The sequence below is a fragment of the Ischnura elegans genome, chromosome 7 (genome assembly GCF_921293095.1).
Source record: "Ischnura elegans chromosome 7, ioIscEleg1.1, whole genome shotgun sequence".
Classification (NCBI taxonomy): Eukaryota; Metazoa; Arthropoda; class Insecta; order Odonata; family Coenagrionidae; genus Ischnura; species Ischnura elegans.
The window spans coordinates 29,455,593-29,470,492 of NC_060252.1; the positions used below are offsets into that span (position 1 = coordinate 29,455,593).

The 14,900-nt window shown below is 37.8% G+C and overlaps 1 protein-coding gene across 1 annotated transcript in view; it reads left to right on the top strand.

The window, feature by feature from the left end:
* LOC124162785 (hemicentin-2-like) overlaps window positions 1-14,900 on the top strand; it is an 810,672-nt gene that overhangs the window by 567,173 nt on the left and 228,599 nt on the right. Inside the window, exon 2 of the mRNA XM_046539421.1 lies at window positions 11,229-11,361. Within this exon, the coding sequence (XP_046395377.1) occupies window positions 11,229-11,361 (133 nt within the window). The remainder of the gene's footprint in view (window positions 1-11,228; window positions 11,362-14,900) is intronic.

The following is a 14,900-nucleotide window of genomic DNA, read 5'->3' on the forward strand; positions in this document are numbered from 1 at the left end:
CTTTGCGCTGTGCGTGAGACTAGAACTACTCGAGCTATGCACGGAATGTGGTAAATTCGAATGCCTCCCCGTGAGAGGGAGAGAGAGAGGAAGACGGTGTGTAAAAAAATAGACCGTGAAGTTCTGCGTGGAATTCCTCCTCCGGGCGATTCGTTTCCCTCCGCGGTGGAAAGGTGCGTCGGAGGAAACAGGGTAGGGGATGTCCCGGCAGTGCTGTGGACGTTGCCTCGATCACTTTTGGAGCCAGTCGCTTGTCGGAGGGAAAAGGGTCTATTCTTCAAAAGGGAACCGATACATTCTCCGTGCGATGCCATCGCAACTTTCACGTGGTAGTGATGGATGTATGGGTGTGATGCGGAAAATTTGGCGTGAATACGTTCACGAATACGGCTCATAACTTGGTCGGAAGTTTCCTTTGACTTCTTTGGGTTGGAGTTGAGTGGAAAAGGATATATTCCTATGGTTTTGTGCGACTTAATTACGTGTGGAAAATTATGGAGGAATAAATTGGAGGAGAAGTCTCCCGAGGAATACTTTAAGGCAATACTCCATTGGGGAGGGATAAAGAAGGACGCAAGGAAGAAATACAATAAGGAACTGAAGGAGAGAAATGGAAAAATTTAGGCATGAAATCTGCTGTTATTAAATTCAGCGATAACAGGTGATTAAAAGTGGAACAGATTGTGATGTTACGAATAACATTGCTATAGTACTGTTTCATTCTTACTTCATGACGGCAAGTTTCAACGCCTCTGCGTCTTAATATTTGACATCTGTTCATTTTATTACTCTACTAAGACTGATTGCTGAGCTGTATACTGTTTTTAAACGATATTTAAATCGGATTCAAATATCTGAAAACATTAAATAAAATATTATCATCATCACCAGGGCAGCTGATGTCGGAAAACAGAGAAATGTACATTCACCAGACCATTTTATGCATAGTCAGTATTGGGCTAAAGGAAAAGGAATGGGGTTCAGGCAGGGAGTTTAAATCACTTATTTAAAGGCGTTTCGGCATTGAAACACGTAGAAATAAATGTAAGATTCTAGACAGTAAAATGGTCCATCATTAATTTATTATCATCTTCTCCTTTTAATCGCCTATTTATGCTGGTTTTACTAGATTTCGGTTTACGCAATGAACGACTGTACTAATTGCACCTGTAGTAATCGCTGTTTAAGAGTTTTTGATTTAAAAGGCGAATCATTCGTAGTTAGGTATGCACAAGCTAATTAGTATTGATTTTTTATTGCTAAGCCGTTACATGTTCGTAATTTTCATTTATTCAATTTCATAATTAAGATTTTTGGTATTATGACTGCGCATTTTATGACATGGTAGCTGAGATAAAGTATTATTATTTAAATAATACCAATGAGTTTTCTCTAAGTTTACGGGAGGGAACGTGGTAATTATACCTGGGATATAGCTATTATAAATGAACTCATCATAAACTTTAGCTAAAAAATTTTAAGGTGAGTTTGGTGAGTATCGCAAACCGCCCAGGGGAGTTGGTTTTCCTTTTTAATGTCGTTTGGTACGTAACCACTAGGACGAATCTCTGGTCCAGATGAGGGCGTTGGTAAAGCGACCCTCGCGGGCCGGTTCTTGAGCCACCCCGCTACGGGCTTGCGGTGGCCCGGGCGCCCTCGGCCGTGGAGAGGAGAGAGGTTTACGCTGCCGTGGGACCGGACGCATGTGTCAGTATTTGTGTTTGAGGTAGCGTGAGCCTTTAAAGGAAGAGGGATGAAGGGACCCAAGACGACGGGGGTACCCGAAGGTGTACATCAACGAGAATCAAGGACACAAGGGAGGAAAGCGTGGCCGTATAAGGGGAAGAAAAGAAAGGAGGGGACGGTTTATAAATTTTAGTTCGCTCAGACAAAAATAGCCGCAGTATGAGCTATACCTCCTTGAAGGATAATGCGTTTTTCCCAACGTATTGTTGAGCTAGTGCGATCGTAGGTAGGTATATTCTTATTTTCTTCCCCTAACTCACAAAATTTTTCCAGAGGTCGCTTTTACTGTTTATATACCGATCACCTGGACAGAGGAGATGGTGATGGTTTTCATATCGTCCACTCACGAAGGGGGCTGTGGAGGATGAGAATAAAAGTCGTCGCGAGGCAAGGTGGGACCCCATCCGTAATCTTTTGGTCGTATAAGTCGCTCCATTTTCATATCGCATGCTGCCGTCGTGTGGGCCAGGATAGGCGTGGGTGGTCGTGAATGATTGTGCACGCGGAAAATAAATTTCCCCGGATCATGGGCGTATCTACTTCGGGAAGCGATCGTCCAGACGCTCTCTAAAACCTGTATATATTTTTTCCTCTCTCTCTTTCTCGAAACGGGACGGGAAAGATATGGTTCCTGGACGGCGAAAAAAATGGGTCAAGAGGCGGTGGAAAGGAGTTCGGGAGAGGAATAGGAGGAGGCGACCGAAAGAGAGGTTCTGATTCACACCCAATCAGCAATAAATATCCCAACGACATCCAGACAACATTTTCGGCATTAACATATGACCGTGCAATATGCATTTTAATAGAAATAACGTTGAATGGATATCTGTCAAATATTCAAAGGACCCGCCGAAAAACGTTGCAGCGATGTCCAGCCATGGACATAGGGTTCTATAATACAATATCTTAATGATATCTTCACAGTATAAAATTAATAGATAACGGGTGAACTTAATATGGCTTTTTAAATCTCCAGACATACTAACAAAGCATTTGTTCTCTTCAATTCCATACAGAACATATGCTGCCTATAAATTCTCTTTGGAATAGCAGTTTTTTAATATCATGGATATCACAAATTGGATATCTATGTAACGTTGTTTCTAAAAATAGTTCTGCATACTACAAATAGGGAATATATGTAACGTTGTCAAGATATCCATCATGTAATAGTTACGTTTTTTAGATATATCAGCCTTATTTAGATCTTCTGCTGCTCTTATTTAGATATCTTCTGCTGCTTGGGAAAGAGGCAAATAAAGTCCCCCCCCTTCCGCACTCAGTTCGACGGATATATTTCTCAAAAAAGGACGGACATCACTTCATGGTGGGCAGTGATTTTCTAAGGTATTTCTCTGATGCGTATCTTTCATTTCAACTTGTCCTCTCCGCTCCGCCGTCATTCGCACCAGAAGGAATAAAAAGAGAACCTTACGGTATATTCTACATCTTTTAAATAAATAACTCACGCCTCTCTTGTGTATCAACGTTATTAATGAATTAAAAAGCATGCGAAATTCATACAAAAATTTTATCATTAATAATTCAAGGGCTCGCGAAACACACGGTGATGAATAAACTCAGTATCTTTAATGCTTTAAAAACTTGAATTCCCACCAAGGCTTCAACTAGTAAATTATTACTTTCCAGCTGAAAATTAGGTCGGATGTAAAGTTATAAAATATGAAACATGTTCTAAGTTAATTTTTTGGTCACGTGTGTTACTATATTCCACTAGACTACGTTTTAAACTATAAATTATGTCTGTTAAAGCAACGACCAGTTACTAAAGAAATTTTCGGGTCCAGTTAGTGACGATGGTAATGAAAAAAACCCACGTAATATAATTTCATAATAAATATAATTCATCTCATAGCACTAATTTAACAGATATGTAATCTCAATTCCTGACTGCCCCGATATTTTGACCTATTAGGTAATCATGACCCTAATGAGCTACACCCGTGAATGCAGCGGTGAGAAATAGGTCAATGGTAGAACCTAATGTGGGATTTCAGGTGAGTGGAGGTCATAAATCAATGGCATCCTTCATTTTAAACAAGGGAGATAAAAATTCTTCAATGAAGTAAAAAACTATGGGCGATCTATTGCAAGTCCTTTTATGATCGATTAGGCGGTAAAATATATTTTTTACATAAATCTTATTAAAAATTCGGTATTTACCCTGAACTTCATTCGAGTAAATTCTCTATAGGAATCAATATACGCATCACTCCTCGAGGTTTTTTTATCCTATGCCTGGGTTTTAATTTATAATAAGGCCAGACTGAGATGTTTGTGAGTTATGAAGGCTAGTTTTAATATATATGCCGCACTTCCCTTGGCGGTTGACTTGATTTACTACTGTTCATCTTAAAATGGTGATCTGTCCTACTTAAACTGAAGTCTTTGATTTTTCTAAATATGGATAAATACCAAGTTATAAATATAATTTATGTTACGCATTTACTCGGAAGATGTAATTTTATTCAGTATTCATTATTGAGGTAAGGCTCTTCCTGGGTGAGGTAATGTCGAGGGTGAATAACGATCATGAGAGATCTGCTTTACTTCTTCAACCATAATCCGAGTCATCGCAATATTTAAAATGTAGGTACCTTAGAAACATAAACTTTTTATCTCCCTCTAGAAACCATTTTTATTTCGAAACCAATAACATTGAACTGAGTCTCCGAGGTCGATCGCGAGTTCAGTTTTTTTTTAATCCCCAAGGCAGGTACTGGTAAGTTCCTTCATACACGTTGAATCAGCACATGGTTTCGTTCGTGGACTTTCTTACAAAGGAGGCGTCACACACCACATATCCGTAGAATTGTGGCGCTTTGCTCCGTTCATTTTTTTTCTTAACTTCGTTGTCCGCTCCGAGGAAATAACCTAACCTTTCTGGGGCAACTGTCGACTGACATCGAGGAGTAATAGCCCGCAAGCTAAGATAAAGTGAAGCCGGAATGTTTTCCGGATATGGAGGTTGAGGTAAAAATCGTCACGCAAACATCAAAGGATGATCGCAACCAGAAAATGGAACACGAGATGTTGAGAAGTTTGGTGGCTTGTGAAGACCGCATTCAGGATCATCGTTGAGATGATAGTTAATTTGCCTTATGAGATAGTTATATTATATATGGACATGATGTTGTTATACGCCACAGCCATCAATATTCGATATCACAGTATAATACTCTTTTAAAATCGAGGTAGAATTTTCTCTGGTCACAGTAACCAAGAAAAGTCAACAACCGAACGCAACCAAAGGAGTGCCCATATTTCTTGCTATTTATGTTTAAAAATGCATTGTGTTTAGTTTAGTGTAGCCTTTAGCCTAGAGTAAAGGACTTATTTCAATTATGGCTAAATAAATAATCAAATGTCGTGCTCGAAACATTTTCACTGAAGGAACTTCAAATTTATAATCGGAAAATCTTTGTCTTGAAATACATTATATAGTATTGCAGATATACTATTAGCTGTATCGACGACAAAAAGTCTGATTTTTTACATTCTCCTACTTAATTGAGATCATCGGGATGCGAAACTATGACTTTAAAAAGTTAAAAATTGAATAAGAAATGAAAGCGAAATTATTCTTGAAATTTAAAAAGGGATACGCGGAAGAATTTCGTTAAAATTTCCGTGAAGCTATAGATATAATTATTATGTACCTCATTATATCGAGACACATTTTTGAAACCTTAGAGGCAGATAAAATTTGATGAGGTGTAGGTAATGCGCCTAGAAGTTGATAACATAATTGTCAAATGAGTTTTAATTCACGAAAATGTTTGAGTGAGCGATATATCATTAACTAATGAGATACCTTTCGTCAACGCTAATTTGCGAGACGCACAACTTTTATAGGCTTATTATGGTAATCACATGCCAATCCAATTTGAATCTCTGTAATTACTTTCTCTCTACTGTGATTTCTTGACTTTGACATTGATTATTTTATATGCCAATAGAAAATCTACGGCTACTTTAGATAATGGTTTCTCCTCAATCTTTTTTTCTATTATGTTTTTTACTTAGTATTGGTATTTAGCCCAACCATCACCTGTCCTTGTAAAAACTTCAACTAGATGGGTACTTCTCCGCACTACTCCTCGAAGGTCTCCTTTCAACTACGCTTGAACGCATTCATTTTTTTTTCTTCACATTTCTTATGATGTCCCGCCTCTAGCTTCAATTGTTAAAATGTTAATCACAAATCTAGTTTCATTAGATAACGGTTTCTACTCCCGTTTTTTCTGCAAAATGTGATTTAACTCACCATTGGGATTTTAGCCCACCCATCACCTGTCCGAGAAAAGAAAAACCTTCAAATAGATAGGTACTTCTCTGTACGACTCCTTGAAATACTCTTTTCAACTTCGCTTGAACGCATTCATTTTTTTGTTTCTTTATATTTTTTCCCTTTTAACTCGTCCGAAGCGCATCTGGAAAGACTCCGCACTGCACTCTTCCCGTTTTCTTTATTTCTAAAAAAATCTAGTGTTTCGCATCCATGCCGCTCGCTCGGTCTAAAAGTTTTAACTGGTGTTTCCTTTTCCCCTTTGTCGTCGATTCCCCTCGCAACCCTTGAGCACTTCTTTTGCCCGGGAAATATTCCTCCCATATCTTTTCAACCCTCCCACCCATAAGGTCTTTCAACGAGTAACGACGAGGCCGCGAGGAAAAATAACACAAGAGGTTCACGAGGTTTTGGCTGAGCTTAAAGATTTTATGCGGGCTCTTATGCCGATTTTGAGTTCTTATTCTATTTTTTAATTAAATTATACACATTTAATACATCTAAGAGACGTTGAAAAAGCTATGCAATGGGAAAACGAGTGGTGGTTTGCTATTATTCTGTGAAAAATGTACACAGGAGAGATTTTTGAGTCTGAGAACGTCAGAGATATAATGATATAGAATACTTGAAAAGTACACTAAGATTTGTGTCCGTAAACAGCTTCAGAATATGCATAAAGTATATAAAAGTACGAAAGTAAAGTTTACGATGCACAAATATTTTAAAACCCGAAGTAATAATAGAGGTATAGTATAGTTATCACTCACTCGCCTACTGATTCGACCCTATGGTTGGTTTGCGTAGGTGAGGATAGAGCTCACCCCAAACTAAGCCTGTGTATTTCATATATTCATAGCAGGAGGCCCAGTTCCATTCCCTGGGCCTCCATGCAGTTCGAGGATTTTGTTTGGGGGTGTTTAAAGACTTTACCTAGGATTTGAACTCTGGACCCCTCGGTTTGTAGCCAACTACTCTACCCACTAGGCAACCACGCTCCCTTTACAATGGGAATTTCGATTTTTACAGATTTTGTGATAAAACAAGTTTCGATTAAAATTACGCATATTGTGTCATTTTAAGGTGCTGGTATAAGCGATATCTCTAATTTCAGTACTAGTACTTATAAGTATACTTGAAGATGACGTAGTAGCCATCGCAATCAATTGCAAAATTAACTCTATTATGTGGAAATGTACGTTACTATTTGTTTTGTTTCAAATTGCAATGTTATATTATATTTCATTCCATGCCGTTGATTTTTTTCTAGTAGTCGCCAATTTTTGCTAAATCTAAAATTTATGAGAACAAAATCAAAACACCTTTATGTGAAATTGTTCCAGGATTGACGTAGTGGATGTGCGATATGTCAATGATAAAATATAAACAACAAATGGTAAAAATTGAAAATGAAGGATTCCTTTAGCCTTGAAAATGACATAGAGGAGGAGGCTTCAACCTTTTTTAATGCAAGGGCAAAAAATCGATTTCAAATCATCCGGAGAGCCACCATACTCTACGTCACTTTACCTACACATCTATAAAAAAATATAAAATTCCAAAGTGCAGTAATCTTTATTGGTTAAAAAGTTCAATCATTCCATTGCGATTTTAGAAATTTGCTTATTTTTGGCCAGTGTATCGATATGTATTTTATACTGTGTGGTGCGATACAATTTTTTTAGTCTTTAGGGGCCGCAAGAAATTAGCCAGCGGGCCGCATGTGGCCCGGGGCTTGACTCGCTATATGAATAGCTAACTGTAGAAAGGCATCATGTACAAGATGCAGGATTTTTCTTTTTTCTTAAAGTTGTTGCTAGGTGCAAGACTAAACATTTTTTTTACCAAAACGAGACATGTTATGCTAATAACACCAAGGGGATATGTTTTCTTTAAGTAGGAAACGTTGAGTCATGCACCTAGCAACAATTTTAAGAAAAAAAAATCGTCCATCTTGAACATGATACCTTTCTGCAGTTAGCGACTCATATAGGGTCGAAACCATGGTAGGTAGTGGAGTTATACATATATTTAAAGTACGCAAATTACCATTTGTTGTTTATATTCTACCATGGAAGACCTTTGCTTTAAATTCAAGAGCTCAACACTCTCTAATATCTGTTTAAAAGTTTCAACTCGTGCCTCCAATTTCCCTTTATTTAAAAATCTTAGTCTTCGATTTCCCTCGCCACCCGCAAGATCTTCTCTTGCCCCGGGAATATTCCGTCCATATTTTTTTTTCGCCGCCCGTCTATCATAAGGGGTAACGACAGGGTTGGAGAAACACTCAGGGGGGCGTGCTAGGTTGTGGCAGAGCTCGGGGATGAATGACTTGAAAGAGTCGGAGCGTGCGTGTTCCTCGAGCGCTCGAACCTTCTTACTCTTTTTCTCCGTGCGCGGCTGTTTCCAACGTCAGACTCGCGGGCCCAGAGGGTACATATATTACTGTAGAGTTCCCGGCCTTCCTGGGGGGGGGGGGGGGCGTAGCCTCTTTCCTCAGTACGTTCGAGGGAATCAGGGGTTGCAACCGGTGCGAGGTTGAAAAATCCCTACCCTCCCTCTCTCAATCTATATTATTTTGCATTCTAAGGGTGTATGCTGACGTAATTATGATAAAAAAAACAAATTTTCATAAAAAAGCAACGTTTTTATCGTGAAAAAAAGAATACAAGTAAATTTTTGTTCAATAAATTTTTCAATGAACTTTAATTTATACAAATTTGATTTTATGACTCTCTTTCATTTAAATGACCGCCATTGGAATGTCTCCATATTTAAATTAAAATTCCGAAAAACAATGCGATGCAGTTAAAATCATAAGAAAGTGTTGAAATATTGCATTGCCAACTGAATCTGAGTTATACTGAAAATTTCAGCGTGATAGCTTATTGGAAAGTGGGTTAAAATTACGTTACAAGATTTGACCCGGAAAAGATGACAAACGACAAAGCGAGTTAATAAAAAAGATTACATTCCCATCATCATCATCATGATAAGATGAGATCATCATATTGAGATGAGATCATGAGAACACCATGATGAGATGAGACAACTTACGCGTATTTATTTGAGCTCCCGCGAAAGGAAGGGCCTGGGGAGGTTAGCTAAACGATGCACGTTATTAAGAAGAGGAGAACTAAGAAAGAAGATGAGAAATAGAGTATGTTAGTCCTAAGATTGGTTTAAAACAGCTCTCCACTCCATTCTCGTATCAGCTAATAATTTCACACCTGCGTGTAAATGTAAATACAAGCTAAATTTATTATGATCACCTTCATACATCCGGTCAGATAGGTAACATCACATAATCACGTACGCAAATTTCCACAAAGAAAGTCGCAACAATTAAAAATAAATCAATAGTAATTTTTCTCAATATTAATGAAATATCACAATTTATCTACTCCGATACATCTTTTCTTATTTTATTTCCAAGGTAAACAGTTAAATCGATTTCTCATGATAATTTTTATGAAAATAGATGACTAAGTGAGACACTAGATATTAAGTGCTGTATCCAGTCGAGAATGTACCTACCAAGGAAAGTTGTGTGGGACCGAAAAAGTTTCAATTTATCTATTTAGACATGAATTCGAAGTTCCACAAAGTTATAGTTGGCTAGCCTGGTCCACAAACCACGTCACACTCACCTTACCACTACCTCACACCGTCACATATATTACACGCACACACACACATTCAAATGCATGCATACATACGTATTACCCTTCAACTTTTGCGAACTCCTCCTGAACGTCGCCGTTATTCCGTACAATCTCATAAGATACGTGTTTCGAGTCAACTTCGTTCTTTTTTTCCAGTTTTCTCTCTCTCTCCCGGAGACTTCGACTAGACCAGCGGAGATAAGAAGAGACTCCTACGGCGTGTTTATTTGAGCTCCACTGAAAGGAAGGGGTCTGGGAGGGTAGCGAAACGATGCGAGAGTTAAGAAGAGGAGTACTGAGAAAGAAGAAGAGAAATAGAGTGTGTTGGAATAGAAAAAATATATAAGAAAGGATCCCTTCTCTCCCTCCCTTGAAGGCAAGAATTTTGGTAATTTTCCTCTCTGCATTCATGGCACAGCGTCGGTGCGTGTCAAAAGGTTAGGCCAATAGTCCGCGGGAAAAAGGGTTGGGAAAGAAAAATCTGCGCCAATGGTTTCCGTACACGGGTCGTTCTCTTCTGCTTTGAATCGTCCGCGTGGTTGAGGGAACTTCACCACTACGTGTTTGGGAATGAAATCCCCTCCAATTACGGCTTCGAGCCTTTCTTATAACTATCCATTCGTTTTGAGTCCTCTGTATCATCGGTTCTAAAGTTTCGTTTTTATCCTCGAATGCATTCCATAGATTGTGAAATTCGATAGCGTGTGACGCAACTCGTGCACCATGCTGATAAGGCTTACAAGAATGGCGTCGAACACAGAGGTTTTCCCACGTTGAATATTTTTCCCTCAAAGTGAATTGGAATTTGGCACGCGTGATATTGCGTGAGTTTAATTAAAATTGCTAAAGTGTAATTTTGCGGCATAGAAAAATATAAATTACGAAGCATCGCATGCAGATACGAAGGATATGAAAACAAATATGGAACTATTTACCAGCACTCACTATATGCAACTAGTCCAACTAGAAAAATCTAAATTCAAATTCAAATTAAATTTCAATTATGATGTAAATTGGTAACCAAGTTCTCTCTACCTTACAATATCTTGACATTTTCTAAGTTATTAATGTTTTTATGAATTATAAACTCAACGATTGGTTTAACTAGTTATCTTCTGTTCAGGAAATAAGGACTAAAATGTTGCATCTCAATTACAATATATTAATTATTAACCAAGTTCTCTCTAGACTACAATATCTTGACATTTTCTAAGTTATTAATGTATGTTATCAATTATAGACTCAACAATTAATTTAACCAGTTAAGTTCTGTTCAGGTAATAAAATCTAAAACGTTACATCGCTGTAGTAAAATCGTAAATAAAACAATGAAGAATAATTTGTTACAATATATTATAATACCACTTGAATACAATATACAAGAAAAATGCAATAATGACATCAATATAAGGTGAAGCTTGTTATTCATCTAAAGCAAAATATTGCTCTCTGTAGCGTGAGTTGTGAAATCAGAAAGGTAAGCGATATTCATTCAAGCTTTTCCTTTGCAGTGAGCTCGATTGCGGTGGAGGCGGTGGTGGGACGCAGTGTTGCCCTGCCGTGTGACATAGAGCCGGCGGAAAAAGATGACCGCGTCTACATGGTGCTGTGGTTCCGAGAAGCGGCTGGAAAACCGATGTACAGGTGAGTGAATGCGCCCTCTATTCTGAGAAGAATCCTTCCATCCTCAATTCGGGATCGTATATACCCGTGCGAATTAGTTATTCACTAATAAAAAGACTCCATGTCGCCCACTGGCCAGTTCTTACAATTTTCGTTGAAACCTATGACGCAACACCGTATCCACCTCAGAAAGGTTTCTCGGGTTTTCCACCGCGTAACTTTTGGGTGCATGTCTCCTTAGGTTACAAAGAATGACTCTCTATTCATCCTCAGGGGATCTTCTGAATGCCGTCAGTCATATTTGGTCTGATATATGTAAGTATTCCCCGTCCATGGGACAGGCATAGCATGATTAGCTCTTCAATGTTATGTTTATCCCGCTTTTTTTGTTTTATATAAAAGAGGTCATGATCTAAGAACATAGATTCTCCCGGCGTATCAATTGTAGGAAGTTTTCTCGTGTTTTCCACTAGTTATTTTCGATAATCAAATAGCATTTTACCAAGAAACCTGTAGAGGTCATGGTCACTTTCCAAGCATTGTCGATGTTGATTTCGGGGTCTCGGTTGTTGTTGTTGCGATTTACGCGGATCTGAATGGCTTCCTTGTCAAAGTGGTCCCAGTATCCACGTAAACGGAAGATTAGCATTGCCTGCATCCGTTTTATGGCCTAGATTCGATAAATGACATTTTTGAAAAAGCTATATTTTGGTCCTCAAATTTCCACGAAATGCGGAGGCATAGAAGCAGAATGAAACTTTGTAATAGAAAAAAAAACTTTGGCGTTTATACAATTTATGCCAGGGTTATCCGTGCGATTTTAGAGATCGAATCTATGACTTTTTGTCGTATCTCGTCTCGTTCATCCATATAAGTGAGTGAATGGTGGCAAGAGGGTTTAATAGTATGTGTATTCTCTGCTATAGTACATGAGAGCACTTATATCGCGATTTTTTTAATGCTTGGTAGACTACAAAAAATGTATCCATACAAAAGTCATACCAATTAATTTGTATCAATGGTGTTGTTCAATGATTTTCGTATACATTTGTAATGTTAAGGCAAAATGGATGAGAAATCATATTTTGAATACGTTTGTTTCGGTAAAGACGCCTTTGTAGTATTCACAATGGAGTTCATACTTTTAATTACACCTAAAACTTGTTCAATAGAATTAATAGCTTAATTTGTCTCAATGAAAGCCGTTATTTACATATACGAGAATAGAAGCTTTTAAATGATTGACGAACGCCTTTGACAGCATCGGGGAAAAGTATCTAGATATTTTAGCTCTCGGTAAAATGCGTTAAGAGTCTTTAAGTTACTTAATTGGTATTATTCAAAATCATGAAATTGGTGTATTTGAGCAGGTGTTTTATGCCGCATCGGGTCAGGTTTGCTAGTACTATGCATTTAAATGACTCTCTGTGTACTAGACAGCTCAAGTTTCCTAGTATTTCCGGTAAATTTCCGCATTAATTCACATGAGGCTGCTTTTGATAGTCATCATAAGACTATATTTATAGCACTAAGGACAACTCCTTATGAATAGTTAATACAGTAAAATGGTGTAATATTCATCACTGAAATTGGATCATCGTTCATCCGCAAAGCGTGCGAACGGCGGTAATTATAAAGTCATATCATTGTTTGCATAATTACGAACGCATAAAATGAAAGTATAACAACCGCGCTCCATAGTTACCTCATGAACCCTGTCTGCTCATATCTGTGTTGAGTGAATTCCAACCAAACCTCCATAATATTTCATAGTGGTTAGGTATCCTGTCTTCAGCAAGCAGAAAATTGCTGCAAAGCTCATGAATATTTCATCATCATTAATATATTTTCTATTTTTTACAAAAATGACACCCACCTCTTTCATTGTCCTTCCCGTAAACCCTTTTTATTATTTTGTAAATTTAAGTGAATATAGAAAGTATTATCACGAGTAATCCTTCTATCACATCCTCTAATATAACTGAGGTGGTGTAGCAGAATAAACAACGATCTCTGGAGTCTGTAGAGCTGAAAATTATATTTCAGGATTTGTTCATGTTTATGCACATGGGCCTTTTATTTTTTACCAAATCAACACTTTTCATACCTCTCTACGTACTTTTTTCTTTTAATCCACGACATATTTGTTGGCAGAAAGCAGAAATTATAACCCTCTCTTCGCCAAAGGGTACGGCTTCAAGTGAAAAAATATCTAAACAAGGATTGTAAACTCCACGGCAACGCATTAACTCTCTATGTATGGTGAACAACTTCACCGCTAACTCTTACCTCATCCATTCAATTTAGAGGATTATGCCGATGTTCTTTATTTGGTCTATTTCTTGGACGCTGTTGAAATATGGGGAGAGTGTCTTGCTTATGTTGACTCCACATGCATATTCAGCTAATATGCTGATAAATTATTTCAGCATTCTAGTACTCCGGCCGTGTTACGTTACGAACGGGGAGACTACCATAACGGCATAGATCTACTCTGGTTACGAAACTATGCTTCGTGCACCTTTTACAGTCAGAACTGTGATTAAATCTCTGAAGAAGTTTTAGCTTTTTATTAAAATAAAATGGCAGGCTTGATCAGTTGAAAATATTCTCTAAATACAAAGTTTTAACCCTAAAAATATTTAGCTCAACACCTGAAAACTATAGTGGCTGCAATTTTAGATGAGATCTTGACAACAAGCTTCTCGTTTTGCACCGTAACGTGGTCAATGATTTTTAATAATCTTCTAAACATCTGAACAAATACTAATGAATTGCGACACTACTCACTTTTTAGATGATTTTTTCGCTCAATTTAGTCTGCTTCGGATTCTACTTTGGATATTTACTTCAATCCTTAATCGTGAACTCTCAAGGATACTTAAATGTAAAAGCAATGTTTAATGTTATCTAAGTAAAAATTATTTAATTGACAATTCCTCATTGCTCTTCATCGTCATAAATTCGGTGTCATTACTGGGAAGTACAGCATTACATCTGTTTCGGTGAGACTTTTTTATTTTTCTCCCCACCCGATATCTGCTAGAAAGGGAGCATTTAAAGGTGAACACCAAAGCCTTCTGTTGCCATTCCTAGCAATTATTTAAGTCGGAAAAAATTCTGTCCTAGATATATATATTTCTATAAGCCCAAAATATGCCTTCGGAAAACCTTCATTTTCAAGTTTTTAACAAGGTCTTTAAATTGGTGCATTTCATTCCTAACAGCATTTTTTCCTTAAAATATAAAAATGCTGGATTTCCATCGAAGAAAAGTGCGATTTAAGCATATATCGACGGTGTGGTTTTGGAGTTAATAATACACATTTTGTGTAAAACCATTACTAAATTGAACATATAAAATGCCGTCCCTGAAACTTGCCAGAGAATTGCACTTAGATCTATTCTACCCTCAGGGTCTCAAGCTACTCTGCGAAAGAAAACAGTCCCCTCATGTTTAAAGTAAACGGAGCCCTTCGACCTATCATAGCATTTGGAAATGGATGGAACAGCTTGTGAGCAGCCTGTAACACAGTAATGTACCTCCCGGAACTTCATCTT